Raw genomic sequence first — 15567 nt, 5'->3', positions numbered from 1 at the left:
AAAATTCATCTCTTGGCCAATTCTGTTCCTCCAGACTGCAGGGAAAGCTGTGTCTACACAAACCCATGTGGTTTTGGGTTTTCCCAGCCTCATACAGACCCTTCTCTAGACCAGGCCATTGTGGGACTGAGGGGCCAGCTTTGAGGGAAAGCAGGTAACCCCCTTCTGCTGAGAGCAATTTCTGGGACTGCAGGTGTATGCTTCTGCATTTGAAAGAAGGAAACGCCCCCCCCCCCCCCCCCGGGCATCATTTGCGAGAAAAAGGAAAAGACTCGAACTCTTCCTCAAGATAGAAAGTGAAACCGAGACACCCAAAGTGAAATGCTTCATTCGTGTTTTACAAAACTCCCACCAAATAGAATCTACCCTACTCAAAACACACACACACACACACACACACACACACACACACACGAAAATTAGGCCATTTTCACAATCTGGGAACTACCAGATGAGGAAGCTGGCCAGGACCTGAGCGCCAACTCCGTGAAACTGGGAAAACTGATCTCTGCCCACTTGGGCCTCATGAGGGAGAGAGATGCCTTCTTCCAGTCCTTTGTGCTCCTTGGAGAAAGCCAAGCGGCCATATGTAACAAACACGGGCTGAGTCTCATGTATAAATAACCCAGGAACATTTTGTTTTTCAATTTTATTGGGAGGGCTATTCCCAGCACGGAGGGCTCTGGGGACATGTGATAAACCACGGCCGGTCAATGTGAATGCCGCCGAGGGGGAGCTCGCTGTAGCCCCATTCAGGCCATTGAACAACCAACTCTTTCAGGATCCTCAGCCCCGAGCTCTGCCCTGGAACAGCCCGGAAGTTGCATCTCCGGGGTGGACCCCTCAAAGCACCATGGAGGAGGCAAGTCCTTTGGCTTCTAAGGCTGGCCCAGGAAGTCTGCACTGGACCCACCCAAGGCTCCTGATCACCAGCTGGCACTCAGCCTCTGGTGACAGCCCTAAGAGGCTCAATGTCTTTGACACCAAAAAAAAAAGACCCTTGGGGCTTCTGTTTTACTGTGATTGATGAAAGAACACTAATGAAATCTCAAATAAAAGCAGTAAGTCAGAGACCTAAGATTACAGGCAGGACTTTCCAATGATTAGGGAGGGAAAGGGGCGGGGTGGGAGGCAATGGATTTAACATTTTACTTCTTCAGAAGGCGCTGAGGCCCTATCCTACAAGGGGTGGGCAACCAAACCTTCCATTTGCCCTCTCTGGCTCCCACTTGACCCAGATTCCCTAATATTCTGCTTCTTCTCAGATCTGAGTTCCTGCCTCCATCCTTTTACACTGCCAGCCTGCTTTCTTCCCGGATACAGGCACCTGGCCCTCCAGGCTCCCACATCTCCCAGAAGCCGGAAAGTTGGACATGAGGCTTTCGAGTTCTTAGGTGCATTTCAGATCCAGCTAGGAACTTCTCACCACCACCTCACCCCCGACCCCCTCCTACACTCTGGTATCCTCATTCTGGTTATGTAACAATCAGCCCCCCGAGTTCTGACATCACCCACTGAACATTCTCACCGGCCTGGACAGCCAGGGCCAGGGGCCTATACGTGGCAGGGAACGATGGCGGGGGAATGAGCCGAATGGAACAGCCAGGAACTGGTAAGGGGATGGGGCACAGATCAGAGTAAAAGCCGGTTAACTGGTGGTGACCCTAAGAGGAAAGCAGAAGTATTTGGGTTTTTTAATTCCCCCTAGGTTCCCACAAGATTTCACTGTTGCCCCACATTTCCCCTGCACCCCACATAGGGAATTTCCGATTTCACTTCCTCAAAACTCAAGCGGCCAAAGGGCCTCAACTTCCTTTGTACCCCTTCCCAACCTCCCACAGATGCAGCCCCTTCAGAGAGGCCATCTCTTCTTCCCCAGTATGTCCTGTGTCCTCCGCTGCTGTGTCCATCTTACAATTCCCCGCCCCACTGGCCGGAGGGCAGCTCAGGCCTCCTGCTGCTGGTCGCTTTTTTCCCCAGGGGCGTCTTGCTCCCTCCCCAGTTTTCTCTCCCCAGTCACCACCCGCCTTGGACGTTCTACTCCCTCAGCCTCGTCTACTCCCTCTTCCCTCTCTCCCCCTCTCCCCAAAGCAGACGGAGAAGAGGGGTAGGAAGTGGCATCAGGGAAGCAGGGGCGAGGAGGAGGCAAGGAAGGCCTGTTCGGACTGGAGCGAGGCCCCCGGGGTCCGCCGGTACTTCCGGGGACTCTGAGCCAGTGGGGGCGGGAGGACCGTTCGTGGGGGAAGCGCGGGTGCGGCGCGCAGCCAGGGAGCCGGGTGTCCAACTGGGCGTCTCGAGGGTGCTGGAAGGCACGCAGATTCCCCGACCTCTTCGCGCGCGACCCCGGCCCCGCGGCTTCCCGGCTTCCCAACCGCAGCACGTCCGCGAGCGGCCCCAAGGAGGGCGGGGCGGTGGGTGAGAAACAGGTGCGGTTGCCACGGCACCCGGGCCAGGGGCGGGGAGCGGAGCGAGCGGCGCTCGCGATATTTGGAGTCGGCCAATGGGAGCCGGGGGAGGGGAGGACGTGGCGCGGGGTTCGCGGGCGGAGCTTCTTCCTCCCCCGCCCAGTTCCCCGCGGCCTGTCGCGGCGGAGGCGCCAGCGGCGCCGGCCGCGGCGGCGCGCGCCCGAACGCCGGGCCCGGCCCTATAAAGGCCGCACGGCTAGGAGCGCGCGCCACTGCGCAGAGGGCGCTCAGCGGGCCGAGTTGTGCGCCTGCGCAGTACGGGCCGTTCCCCGCCCCCTGCCCCGCCGCCCCTCCGCCGGCCGGCCGGGCCCCGCCTCGGCTCTGCGCCCTCGCCCCGCTCTCAGCCGCCTCTCTGCCCCGCAGCAGCCAGCCCCGTCCCCGGCAGCATGTTCAGCTGGGTCAGCAAGGATGCCCGCCGCAAGAAGGAGCCGGAGCTCTTCCAGACGGTGTCCGAGGGGCTGCGGCAGCTGTACGCGCAGAAGCTGCTGCCCCTGGAGGAGCACTACCGCTTCCACGAGTTCCACTCGCCCGCGCTGGAGGACGCTGACTTCGACAACAAGCCCATGGTGCTCCTTGTGGGCCAGTACAGCACGGGCAAGACCACCTTCATCCGGCACCTGATTGAGCAGGACTTTCCGGGAATGCGCATCGGGCCCGAGCCCACCACCGACTCTTTCATCGCAGTCATGCACGGCCCCACCGAGGGCGTGGTGCCGGGCAACGCGCTCGTCGTCGACCCGCGGCGCCCCTTCCGCAAGCTCAACGCCTTCGGCAACGCCTTCCTCAACAGGTAGCCGCCCCTTGCCCCCGGGACGCGTAGGGGGGACCCCCGATGCCGCACTCGGGTCCTGACCCTATCGCGGCCGCTGCCCACCCCCACCCCCCGTTGTCCTTTGTCTCCGAGGCCCCAGCGAGCCCCTCGGCGACCACTCCCTGGGACAAGGGCCCCAGCCTCTTCGCACCAAAAACTCACCCAGAGGTCTGGGAGCGGGTGTCGCCGCCACCGCCCCCCCGCGGGGGGGGGGCCCCCCCCCGGAGGGGGCCAGATTATCAGTTTAACCCCCAAACCTTCCTGCCGATCCTAGCCCTGCTTCCCTTAGAACCGCGATCCGCGTTGAGAAAGTGAGAGATTCTGTCTCCACCTCTCCACAAAGTAGTCCTTTCTCCAGACTGGGTGCGTGTAATTCATTCATACCGGCCCCTTTCTCCCTCCCTTTCTCCAAATGTCTGTTTCTTAAGTGTCCTGGAAAAATATGTGAAACTTTTAGTCATTCCCTTTGCTGGTGTGCTGTGCCTCCCCTGGGACCAATGGTTTCATGTGGGAGGGACAAGGAGGATCTCCTGTGGCCTGCTGAGTTTGGGGCAGCCCACGAGGTAGCGGACAGATGGGGTGTGAACACTTCTCTTCAGGTAGGGGGCAGGAGCAGCTCTAAACTGTGCTGCTTTAGGAGTTTCAGGAAGCAGCCTCAGGCTGTGGCACTGGGAGTCCTGGAAGGAGATCGGGGCCCTGAATCCCTCCCTAGGACGTTCCTTAACCTTCTTGAGCCTCAGTTTCCCCAGTTAAATGGGTGAAATCTGCCTCCTCGTGATCAGGGTTATCCTCCAAGAGACTAACCCTCACGATGCTGGGAACGAAACCCATTGGCCCTTGTTCTAAGGAGTGCGACAGCCAGGTTCACACTTCTGTAAAGGAATTCAAAGGCGCTAGTCCGTGATTCTAAAGTCCCTCTCCCCGTGCTCGCTTATACTAAATTTCCTCTCCCCACCCCTACCCCCCAGAGACATACCAGAAGCCTTGACAGATTTGCCTTTTCTGCCACCCCCACCCCCCATTCAAGGAGTGACTCCACATGCCTTTCAAAGTCTGGGTCCTGGGAAGAGCCTAGGAAAGAATCCTTGACTCGTGCCTTCCAGGTCTCCGCCCTGTATGATCACATTCCTTTCCAGACACTGTCCAGCCACACAGGGTGAACCAGCTTGCTCCTGATCCGAGCCAGTGGCCAGCCTACTTCTGTGCACAGAGCTGACCTCTAATAGAAAAGACAGGCAGGCTTCTGTTGTATTATTTTGTCCCTTTCAGGCGTTTTAAGCCTGTCCTGTTTGGTGGTTGATGGCGTTCGTGTGTCAAGGGCCAGGGCTAAGTAAAGCCCTTCATGTGAGAGGCGTGGCCCTCTTAGCCGTGAGCCCTCCTCCGGTATTACACCAGTGTTTTGGAATTACTGTGCCTGTAGATAGGCAATTAGCCCAGACTGTTAGCCGGTGGGTGCCATAGGGTCTTGTGGAAAGTTTGGCTGCTGTGCCGGAAATTTCGAGCATTATTAGGTCTTGACTTTCACGCTGAACTTTGGGGAGCTAGAACGGAGGGTGGCTACACCTACTTCTGTCTTTGCGTCTCCACTTCCGACTGTGAGAGCAGACCGTTTTTTGCAAGGATATGACCTGTGTTCTGAATTTGGAGACCTAAAGTTTCAGAGTTGGAAGGGATCGTAGACATCATCTAGGCACCCCGCACCTCGGTGGTTCAGGAAAGCCTGGCTCAGAGGGCTCTGCTGACTTGTCAGGCTCACCAGAGCAGCGCTGACGGGCCTTCATGCAGCCAGTTACCACCTACCGCTGCTTCTGCCTGAAAAAAAGAGCAGTTCGGGGGTGCCGGGTCCAAGGCAGGCACTCTGATGATGTTGGTGCCGTGTGTGTGTGTGTGTGTGTGTGTGTGTGTGTGTGTATTTTTTTTAAGTAGGCTCCACGCCCAACGTGGGGCTTGAACTCACAACCCTGAGATCAAGAGTCCTATGCTCTACCGACTAAGCCAGCCAGGCACCCCTCAGTTCTTTCTTGCCACTCTCCAGAGGGTTCTCGATCACTGCCCAAAGGAGCCTTATCAGCCAAGGGTCAAGTGGCATGGGTTTGCACTTGAGCTGGGGCCCCAAGCTGTATCAGCCCATGGAGCACACCAAGTGCTACCCGGCTAGCCAGAGCGCACAAAGGGGGCTCTTCTCTGCCCGCCTGACACGGCCTTTCCTGGCACACTTCAACAGACGCATTGAGGAGCTCTTGGGAGTCAGTTAAGCATCTGACTCTTGATATTGGCTCAGGTCACGATCCTGGGGTCGTGGGATCGAGCCCCGTGTTGGGCTCTGCGCTGGCTGTGGATGGAGACTGCTTGAGATTCTCTCTGTCTCTGCCCCTCTCCCCTGCTCTCTTTCTCTCTCTAAATTAAAAGGGAGAGAGAGAGAGACCCCGTTGAGTCATGAACTTGACTTTCTGGCCTTTTACCGTAAGTGGCCACTCTAAGAGTAGAATCCGATGGAGCCGACCAAGTCAGGGTGCCGTCAGGATGTCCTAAGAGCATCCTGTGAGGACTCAGTTGTGTAACCGGTACCACCCACCTAGAGTGTGAGATGAGCTCGGTGCGTCCTTGTTGGTGAAAAATGCATGTTGCGTGTGCCCCGTGCCCCGCCTGCTCCCCGGGCCCTGCAGGGCGTCTTATTCCTGTGTCTCTCACACGTGAGCTTGCTCCACAGTCTCATTTACGAGGCGTTTTTAGGTCTGTAACTTCTCAGAGCCGGTTCTGCTTCAGATTCTTTTAATCTGGGCTCCTCTCAGTGACGCCCTTCCCTTCCCTAGCAGGGTCCGGGTCTGGCCTGCAGTTACTTCCGGCACCCCAGCTCCGTTGCCGGCACTGGTGAGGACGAGGTCCAAGGTCTGCGGGTCAGCTGATGTGGCTCCGTTGTGCTTGCGGGCGGCACCTCTCCCCTTGGCCAGCTGCCCTTAGCCCGGCCACTGGTCACTTTGTCGGGGGTGGGGTGGGGGGTTGGGGCCGATAGGAGAACCTTATCAGCTCAGATTCCTCCTCACTGTGGGCAAGGCAGCTTTTTAAGCCTGCGTCCTACAGACAAAGGGTCAGTATTTTCTCTGCTCACAGTATCTTTTTCAGAGAAGCGGCTGTGTCCAGCAAAGAATCTCTGCGATCAGTTGGGACAGCCCCTTGCTGTTCTGGGCTGTTCTAAGCTCAGTGGGAATTCAGGCACACACACACCGCTAAGCCCTGGCTCATGAGCTGCCATCCTGTCCAGCCCGTGTGTCCCCCAGCTGTTACCCGCCTCCCACGGCGATCCCTTCACCCAGGCAGCTGGGCCCAGCAGCAGTAAGAAAGCCTCTCGCTGCCTTCGGTATATATGGAAATTCAGCCAAGTGGTTGAACATTTTAATACAGAATTCCAGGGTCCCAGGGTCCCCTTCTGTTTCCCTTCTGGAGTTGAATGGTGACCCAGGCTCGTGCACTTTTCATACCGTATCAGCAACTTGAAAGCTGAACTCCTAAACCCTGGGGACAAAGCTCGCGTGGGGAAAGTGCTGATGTAGGCCAGCCTGAGCCTCTGGTTGGATTCCCAGTTAAGAGAATGAGCTGTTCCATGGCCACCCCTGGAAACCCAGAGTGTAGAAAACCTTGACATTCTTTGCTTCTGGAAAGGAGGGCAGAGGTGGAGAGGAAGGGGTACGGAATGCCCCACTGTCACATCTAGAGCACCAATAACCGAGTCTTGACGTCTCTCTTCTGGGCTCTTGCTCTCGTGCAGGTTCATGTGCGCGCAGCTGCCCAACCCAGTCCTGGACAGTATAAGCATCATCGACACTCCCGGGATCCTGTCTGGAGAGAAACAGCGCATCAGCAGAGGTAAACAGCCTCCGACACGGCCCGGGGCACCTTCCGTCTGATGTCCGCCGCGTGGACCAAATGCTGCCCTCCAGGTCTCTCCCGGCCCAGGCGGGGACCCTTCTGTATCAGCCTCGTGTCCTCATAGTGCGCTGAGCCCAGAGTGGTCAGGAGCTGCTCTCTCCCCTGGCTGCCTCTGCCCAGATCACTAAGAGCTGTCTGGGGCAGAGCACAGCCAATCTCGCGTGACTTTCATGCTTCCCAACCCCTTCCAGGGGCATCTGGAAAAGAGGGCAGGTTTACGAGAAGCTACCTCGGGCTGGCTGCGAGGTCACAGGAAGTCACTCTGGGTCCGGGCTCCAGGTACCTCGGCCAGCACAGCCGTTCTGAACGGGCCCCTGGTCCCCCTGGGGCTCACTCACTTTAGTTTATGTTTAAAAGCTTTGCTTCCAACACCATAGGAATTCCTGGCAAGCCCAGCAGGTCTGTGAGAGAACAGTTGACATGAACAAGTGAGCCCAAAGGAGAAGCTGCAGGAGTTTGTTAAATATTTGTTTCAGGGGTTAGTGGCAACGTGTTTAAGTTTGCTTCAGTGTTAAATCAGCAGCCTCCCTGCGCGCCGTGCGCAGTGGGCGGTTTCCGTGCCGGGTAGTGGTAGTGTTAGCGTGTCGGGCCCCTAGTCGTGCAGACTCCTGACTCGATCTTGCTGGGCTCTTCTGAAGATCCGGTTCAGGATGAGCCTGAACCGCGTTATGTTTCTGCTGCTGTTCCTTTTTTCGAACGGGAAAGGGGCTGCTGTCTGCCTGGAGCGTGAGGGCAGGCTAGGAGTGGGGCCTACAGCTACAAATGTGCGAATGAAGTAAGATCAAACTCAGGGGGGTTTGAAGACAAGTGACCAGATTTGTTTACCGATAACTTGCAAATCTTTCCTGTACCCCTTTCCCTCTGGGCGGCCCAGCCTTGGCAAGCTTTGTCTTTGAAGCCAGCAGCCTGACATTCGGGGGATTTTTTGTGGCTGCTGTGGCTCTGAGGAGGTGGGAGCCCTGTTCTTGGTCCTGAGAAACCTTGCTTCTCTTTTTTTCCAGGCTGTGGGCCCCGGCCGAAAAGGGCTTACATCAGAGCATCTTGAAACTGCCCTAATTCTATCTCTCAGTCTGGTTTCAGCTTTCAGGTTCTGCACCCTGATGACGAAGACACTCCTAGGAGTTGAAGGGGGCCGCTTTGGGACCTCTTCTAAAAAGGAGAGGGCTAGGGGCACCTGGCTGGCTCAGAGGAGCGTGCGACTCTTCATCTCAGGGTTCTGAGTTCGAGCCCCACGTTGGGTATAGAGATAAAATAAATATTTAAAACAAATAAAAAGACGAGGGCTAGTTTTCCCTCTCTTACTACTGTTGTTTCAACCTGGTTGTAAGAAAATACCTGATAAGCATGTAAGAGAAAGACCAGACAAGGGGGAATTTATTCTCTGTTCACTTCCAGGCCTGAGTTCTCCTGGAGGGACTTTTCTTTGAGGCTCTGTCGTGTTATCTTTTTTTTTTTTTTTTTAATTTTTTTAATGTTTATTTATTTTTGAGAGACAGAGAGAGAGAGAGTGTGTGAGCAGGGGAGGGGCAGAGAGAGAGAGAGAGAGAGAGAGAGAGAGAGAGAGACACACACACAGAATCAGAAGCAGGCTCCAGGATGTCAGCACAGAGCCCAACATGGGGCTCGAACTCACAAACCGTGAGATCATGACCTGAGCCGAAGTCAGACACTGAACCGACCGAGCCACCCAGGCACTCCTGTTGTGTTACCTTTTTAATGACCTTGAAGAGTAGGTAGACTGGGGGCCATCGGATGGAGAACTAAGGCACCTCTGGGCGGCCACCTCCCTGCCGCAGAGGTCAGCTGATGCGTACACATCTTCGGGTGGGGACAGTAAGCTGACAAACACCAGCTTACCTTCTCGGCAGTCTGTGCTCACTTACGGCCTTCAGAGCTCGGAGTTAAGGTATTCGAGGGAAAGGGCTCGTGACCCTCGTTGTCTTGTAAGAGGGATCCCAGATACCACTGCTTGCTTGCTTTCTTTTTTTTAATGTGTATTTATTTATTTTGAGAGGGAGAGAGAGAACGCACCTGCACGTGAGAGTGCGTGGGGGGAGGGGCAGAGAGGCAAGAGAGAACCCCAAGCAGGCTCCTCGCTGTCCGTGCAGAGCCCGGCTTGGGGCTCAATCCTACAAACCACGAGATCATGACCTGAGCTGAAACCCAGTCGGGCGCTTAACTAACTGAGCCACCTGGGCGCCCTGACAGACATCACTGTTTTCCAGCAGTGCCGTGAGGTTCCCCTGCCTGGGAAGAGTGTCTTTGACACATCAGCCTGCGTCCTTAGAGCTCGGCAGGCAACAGGTTGGGAGGATATGTCTTGTAGCATTGGGCGCCCTGGCCCCGTCTGCTGGGATGTTTCCCTCCCCTGCCTCCTTTCTCTGTCAGCAAAAAGGGGGGGCAGCGGTGTCCAGACGTGCCCTCTCTGGGACAGGCGCTGCTGTGCCTCCGCGTGCTCTCCAGTTCGCGGATCGGCAGGCATAGGGTACACTCTGGGGGCCAGGGGAGGATGCGGGGTGCGAGGCAGTCCCCGCCCTCAAGTTGCCCGTGTAGGTGGCGGGTGCTTGGAGGGGGAGGAGGCCGGCAAGAGACACCAGGGCTCACCCCTACTTGTCTGCTGCCCCTCCAGGTGGGAGATGTGGCCCCTTTCTGTCCTGGGGCAGCCACAGAGGGCCTCCCCCCCAACCCACCACGGCCAGGAAGGAGGAGTGGGCCTTAAAGAGAAGCACATCGCTGGGGCGCCTGGGTGGCTCAGTCGGTTGACCGTCCAACTTTGGCTCAGGTCACGATCTCACAGTTCCTCAGTTGAAGCCCCACATCAGGCTTTGTGCTGATAGCGTGGAGCCCGCCTCAGATTCTCTGTCTCCCTCTCTCTGTGCCCGTCCCTGCCAGTGCATGTGCACGCGCACTCTCTTTCCCTCCCTCTCTCTCAAAGATAAATAAACGTCGCAAAAAAAATTAAAAAAAAAAAAAAAAAAGCGCTCTGATTGGAGGAGGGCTTCTTCCTGTGAAAGTTTCTTTCCCTCCGTGCCCTTAGATATCTTATTTTTTTGGTTTTTTTTTTTTTAATGTTTTTATTTATTTTTGAGACACAGACAGAGCATGAGCAGGGGAGGGGCAGAGCAAGAGGGAGCCACAGAATCCGAAGCAGTCTCCAGGCTCTGAGCTGTCAGCCCAGAGCCCGACGCGGGGCTCGAACTCACAGACTGTGAGATCACGACCTGAGCTGAAGTTGGACGCTTAACCGACTGAGCCACCCAGGCGCCTCCTAGATACCTTGGTTTAAAGTGTTTTACTGAAAGTTACCAAGTTGGCATTTGCTCTGCAACATGTTTGGTGTCAGTGTTTTATTAGCCGGAGAGAGACCAGCGGGCAGTACCTCTCAGATGTGCTGGCCGTGGTCTTCACGGGAGGTGACCACTCGCTAGACGGGGAAGGAGCGGCCTTCTTCTCGGAGGCCCCACCCATCAGTCACTGCAAAGGGCCCGTGTTGCCCTGTCCAGCAGAGGAAGTCAGAGTAGGGCAGTGCAGTTCCCCGGCCGGTGGCCTGTCTGTTCCCTTTGCTGACGGCACGGAAAGCAGGTGTTTCCCTCTCAGAAAGATCAGGCCACCAGAAAACATGGGTCCTGGGCAAGCAGCACGCGTTCTTGTGTCCCGCCGACCTGGTTCCCTGGAAACAGAAGGTTCTTCTGGACGTTGCACGCGTATTAGAGTTGCTACTTACATTTACTTCCATTTCCCACCCTATCTGCCCGGCCCCTCTGGACTTCTTCCCCCTTTCCCCGTGGTGCCTAACGTGTGCAGGAAGTACTGCCTGGAAAGATAACGTAGGGCCCGTGCAGGCCCAAAACAGGGTACAGGCCAGGCTCTGCAAGAGCCCCCTGAGAATTACCACAGGAAGAAGGGGCCCCGTGGGGGCCTCGGGCTACTCTTCCTCGCTGTGCTAGTCTGACCGCCTTTAAAGATTACGTTCTCCTGTGTCAGCAGGGAAAGTGGCCTGTGGGGACAGCATTCGGTCTTTAGTGCTGTGTGACTGATAAAGGGCATTCCAAAGGGCACCCGGGGCCCGGTGGGGCTGGCGCCCTTGGCTCCCAGGCTGCTGCCCGCCTGCACTGTCACGAGCTGGAGCAGGGTTTTCCCATGGCAGGCCCCTGGTGGGCAGCGGTGGGGAGCACGCTCAGGTGGAGGCCCCGGCCTGGGAGTCAGGGGCCCGGCCAGGGCACTCCCTGCCCTTGTCACCACGCGGCCGAGAGCTGGTCACAACTTTTGTGCCTGTGAGTCGCGTCAGCAGGGAAGTGTTCCTTGAACTTGGGTTAGGAGAACACCGCCTGGCCGGCCTCGTGCCTGGCTTTCTGCAGACTGTTGTCACACAGACCCGCTCCCCTGAGTTATCACACAGCTGCATTGGGGAGGACACTGATGCTCTGCAGATGAGGAGACAGAGGCTCGGGAAGGTTACGTCGTTGGTGCAAGGCGACACGGGCTGGCCTTGCCCACGGGCCCCGCAGAAGCTGTGGCCACACCATCCGGGGCTGAGAGCAGACGCTTTGCCTCCAAGGAGCGCCCACAGCTCAGATCGGGCAAGTCTTTGACCCTGTTGGGTCGTGACCATGCAGGGGCTTCTGAGCTCTCCTGACACACGCAGGGGCCACCTTCTGTTTCTCTCCCGGCCTGAAACCAGACTCTGAGTCCAGAAATGGACCTGAGGTCCAGGGCTTGGACCAACAACGCTGGGATCTTCTTTTCCCTGTTCTCTGCCTCCAGCCAGAGACGGTCCCCCAGAGCATCTGTGGGTGAGGACTAGGACGCCTGGCCAAGGCTGGCTGGTGCCCTGGCTTCTCACTTGCCCTCCTGCTGACTGTCCCTGGTTCCCAGGCTCCATCCAAGCCTGGAGGCCATCCCAGTAGGCAGGTAGGGCCTCCCAGGCCCAGACCCGGAGTCCTCTGACTCAGAGATGGGGCCGCGCTGTGGCCCTCCCTTCCTGCTGACCCTTGTGCTGACTGCCTCCTGAGGTGCCCCACCTAAAAGCCCTCCGGGTCGGGGTTTTCTGCAGCCCAGAGCATGCTCTGTGAGGTTGCCTGAAAGCCTTGGGCAAGGCCAAGTGCTGCACCCCTCCTGGCCTCCCAGCACCCACAGTTCAGATAATGACCGAACGTGCAGGCCCCAGCTCAGTACTCTAGGAGCTGGGGGCCCTAGGGAGTTGCAGCGACCCCTGGGAGCCAAGTCAATAAAACAGGAATAGCGACATCAGCCTCCTTGTTGATAAATACAGGAATCTATACGTGTTAACCTCTTGCCCTAGTCCCTGGTGCACAGTTACGTGTTCAGCAAATGTCAGCTAATTAAAAACAGACACCAAAAAATCCAGGGATTCCCAGACTTTGCTTAGACCTTTTCCTGAATAACCTCCCCAGAGGATGGGGAAGTACTGACTCAGCTGGAGTTTCCCTTCAGCTTCCAGGACCTTCTCGGGGCCCCTGGCCTCCTCCAAGCCTCCCTCTCATCACTGTCGCCCCCCCCCCCCCGGGGGGGCCCCACCTGTGGTCCCCCGGACAGCTTTGGGCCGAACCTTTGCCCGGAATGCCGCCGCTCCGCCGAGGGGCGTGGGCCGCTGTGCCCGGAGGAGCGGTACCCGCGCATGCTGGCACCCGGCACCTGCTCGTTCCAAGGCTGCGAGCCGGCGCCCGGCTTTGTAGCAGCTGGCCCCGAGCGCCTGCAAATGTTCCGCTTATATTTGGTGGCATAAGGCATTCTTTGCGCGTTAGAAGTGGTCGTTGCCTACACGCCCGTCGGAACCTGAGCTTCTGGAGCCCAAAATACGATTCCCGTGAGTAAATGATAGCAAACCTTTACCAAGTGCTTACAGCGTGCCGGGCGCTCCCCTGCTGCCCACAGCAGCCCTGTGAGTTAGAAACTTCCATCTTCACGTCACAGAAGAAGAAACTGAGGCTCGCAGAGGGTCCGTGGCCTGATGGGGTCACAAGGACTCCGGATTCCAACGCGGGCCCGATTCCAGAGTCCATCTGTCCTTCCCCTTCCCCACCCTTTGCCCATTTGCTTGGGTCCCCATCAGATTTATGGAGGTCTTCACCCTGGTTAGACGTACAGCTGCGTGAAGCTGTTATGCAACCGCCACGACCAAGATCTGGTCTTTCCGTCCACCTGGAAAGCTCCCTGCAGTCGCTCCCCGCCCTCACGACCCACTGGCGTGACACTCGTCCCTAAAGTCTTGCCTTTTCTAGAATGTCACGTAAAAGTCTTCTGTGTCTGTCTTCCTTTACTGAGCAGGTGCTTTGGGGATTCATTCGTATTTGAGAGCATCGACTGACTGTTCCCTTTTGTCATTGCTGTTCCTACCCTGTCACATGTGTGTGCCCTCCTTTCTTACCCGTTCACCTGCTGAGGGGCCTACAGGTCTCCAGTTTGGGGCAGTTTTGAACAAAGTTGCCGCGGACATTTGCACACAGCAAATGGTCGCTGAGCAACCCCGGGAAAGCCCTTCCCTGAAGAGTGCCCGCTTGCAGAAGTGCGCCACCCAGTCCTCTCTCAGTGCCTTACCCTCCATCTTGCCCCTCTGTGCCCCTCTTCTGGGCCCAGCACCAGCTGGAAGCGTGCGTGGTGGGAGCTATGGCAAGAAATACCGAGGCCCACGCGGCTTGAATGGCAGGAAACAGACGTCGATTGCAGACAAACCCTCTATTGTTGATGTTCTAGAAACTTGGAATGTATGAAGTAGCTTTTCCCCCAGCTGCTGGAACTACCTGTGTTTGGAGGGTGCCAGGAGAGGGCGAGGACCTGTCACGGTTTTCCCTCCTCCGCCTCGGTGCCCATGGCGGGGAGCGGGACTCTCCTCGGGAGGTCAGACCTGGTGAGGAGGCCTGGTGGGAACAGAGCTGGGACGGGAGGCACGTTTGGGTCTCCTGTCCACTGGCCTGCGCCGTTGCTTCCCCGAGACCCAGCCCAACCCTCAGCCTGGTCACCCTAAGCGAACACACGACTCTTCTGCCTCCCCCCTGCCTCCACCCCCGCGACTGTGTGCACACGTGTGCTAAGCTTCACCGACGCTAACCGCTTCGGTGCACAGTTCAGCGGCCCCAAGCAGATCCGTGTTGTTGTGTGACCTTCACCACCTTTCAGAACCTTTTCATCTTCCAGACAGAAGCTGTATCCCCATTAACCACTAATTCTCCGTCGCCCCTCCCCCCTGTTCTCCCTACTGTCCCTATGGATTTGACTACAGGTACTTCTTTTTTCTTTTTTTTTCAACGTTTATTTATTTTTTGGGGGACAGAGAGAGACAGAACATGAACAGGGGAGGGGCAGAGAGAGAGGGAGACACAGAATCGGAAACAGGCTCCAGGCTCCGAGCCATCAGCCCAGAGCCTGACGCGGGGCTCGAACTCACGGACCGCGAGATCGCGACCTGGCTGAAGTCGGACGCTTAACCGACTGGGCCACCCAGGCGCCCCAACTACAGGTACTTCTTAAGAGTAGAGACATACAGTATTGGTCCTTTTGTGCCTGGCTTTTTCTATAATGTCTCCAGAGTTCCAGAACTTTCTGCACTGGAGCTTGTCCCCTATCAGAGACGGCACTGGCTTTTCCTCACGCTGTGGGGTCAGCCTTTCCTTTCCAGCTCACCACCTTGGACCACGTTGTCTGTCCTTCATAGGGACACTGGTGTCCGCACGCTCAGTCCTAGCCCCGCCTGAGGCAGACGAAGTGTCCCTGTCTCCTTGGGTGGGGGTGTACTTGTCTCTGGCACCAAGCACGCCTTGAACTCCCACTTTCCTTGAGGAAATGCTGTGCATTGGGCTGTCTGATGGCTGACAGCCATCTTGTCACTGATCTCGTCACTTATCCTGTCACTGAGACTGATCTCTAATGTGTCCCAAAGCCCGAAGGCTCACTGCCTTGGGCGAGGGTGGGGCCACGCTCATCCCTGTGCTTGTCGCCTGGGGCCTAGCTCTAGGCCAAGTGGTGGCCCTGGCCACCTTGCTGGGTGCATGGACTTGAGTGATGCTTTGGTGCTGCTGCTCTGGGTGTAGCCCTTGGTGCCTTTTGCGACAGCATCTCTCAGGCTGAGTGAGGGTTTGGTGGGCAAGTGGGTGCCGGGCAGGCCCGGCGGTGGCTGCAGCCACGTGGTCGCGCACGGTCATACACCTGCGATGACCTCACACGAGCCTGAGTGACCCTTTTCATGACCTGTGGATGTACTTGGCCAGCCACCGTGTCTCCCTCACCAAAAGTGTGAGCATTTTTCATAATAAACAGGAAATTTCATTCACCTGCAAAAAAAAAAAAAAAAAAAGGACTTAGCTCTGCTGGCTCCAGCTCGAGGTGTTGGCGAGTAACTGGGTTGCG

At 57.0% G+C, this 15567-nt stretch overlaps 1 protein-coding gene across 1 annotated transcript in view; it reads left to right on the top strand.

Annotated features, from left to right (window-relative positions):
- Nucleotides 1-1514: 1514 nt before the first annotated feature.
- EHD1 (EH domain containing 1) overlaps nt 1515-15567 on the top strand; it is a 23801-nt gene continuing 9748 nt past the window's right edge. The window contains exons 1-3 of the mRNA XM_040465932.1: nt 1515-1612; nt 2829-3255; nt 7043-7140. Of these exons, the coding sequence (XP_040321866.1) occupies nt 1585-1612; nt 2829-3255; nt 7043-7140 (553 nt within the window). The 5' untranslated portion in view covers nt 1515-1584. The remainder of the gene's footprint in view (nt 1613-2828; nt 3256-7042; nt 7141-15567) is intronic.

The sequence above is a fragment of the Herpailurus yagouaroundi genome, unplaced genomic scaffold (genome assembly GCF_014898765.1).
Source record: "Herpailurus yagouaroundi ecotype Mexico unplaced genomic scaffold, PumYag 569, whole genome shotgun sequence".
Classification (NCBI taxonomy): Eukaryota; Metazoa; Chordata; class Mammalia; order Carnivora; family Felidae; genus Herpailurus; species Herpailurus yagouaroundi.
Note: the sequence above shows the minus strand (reverse complement) of the source record. Positions and strands in the feature narration are given on the sequence as shown.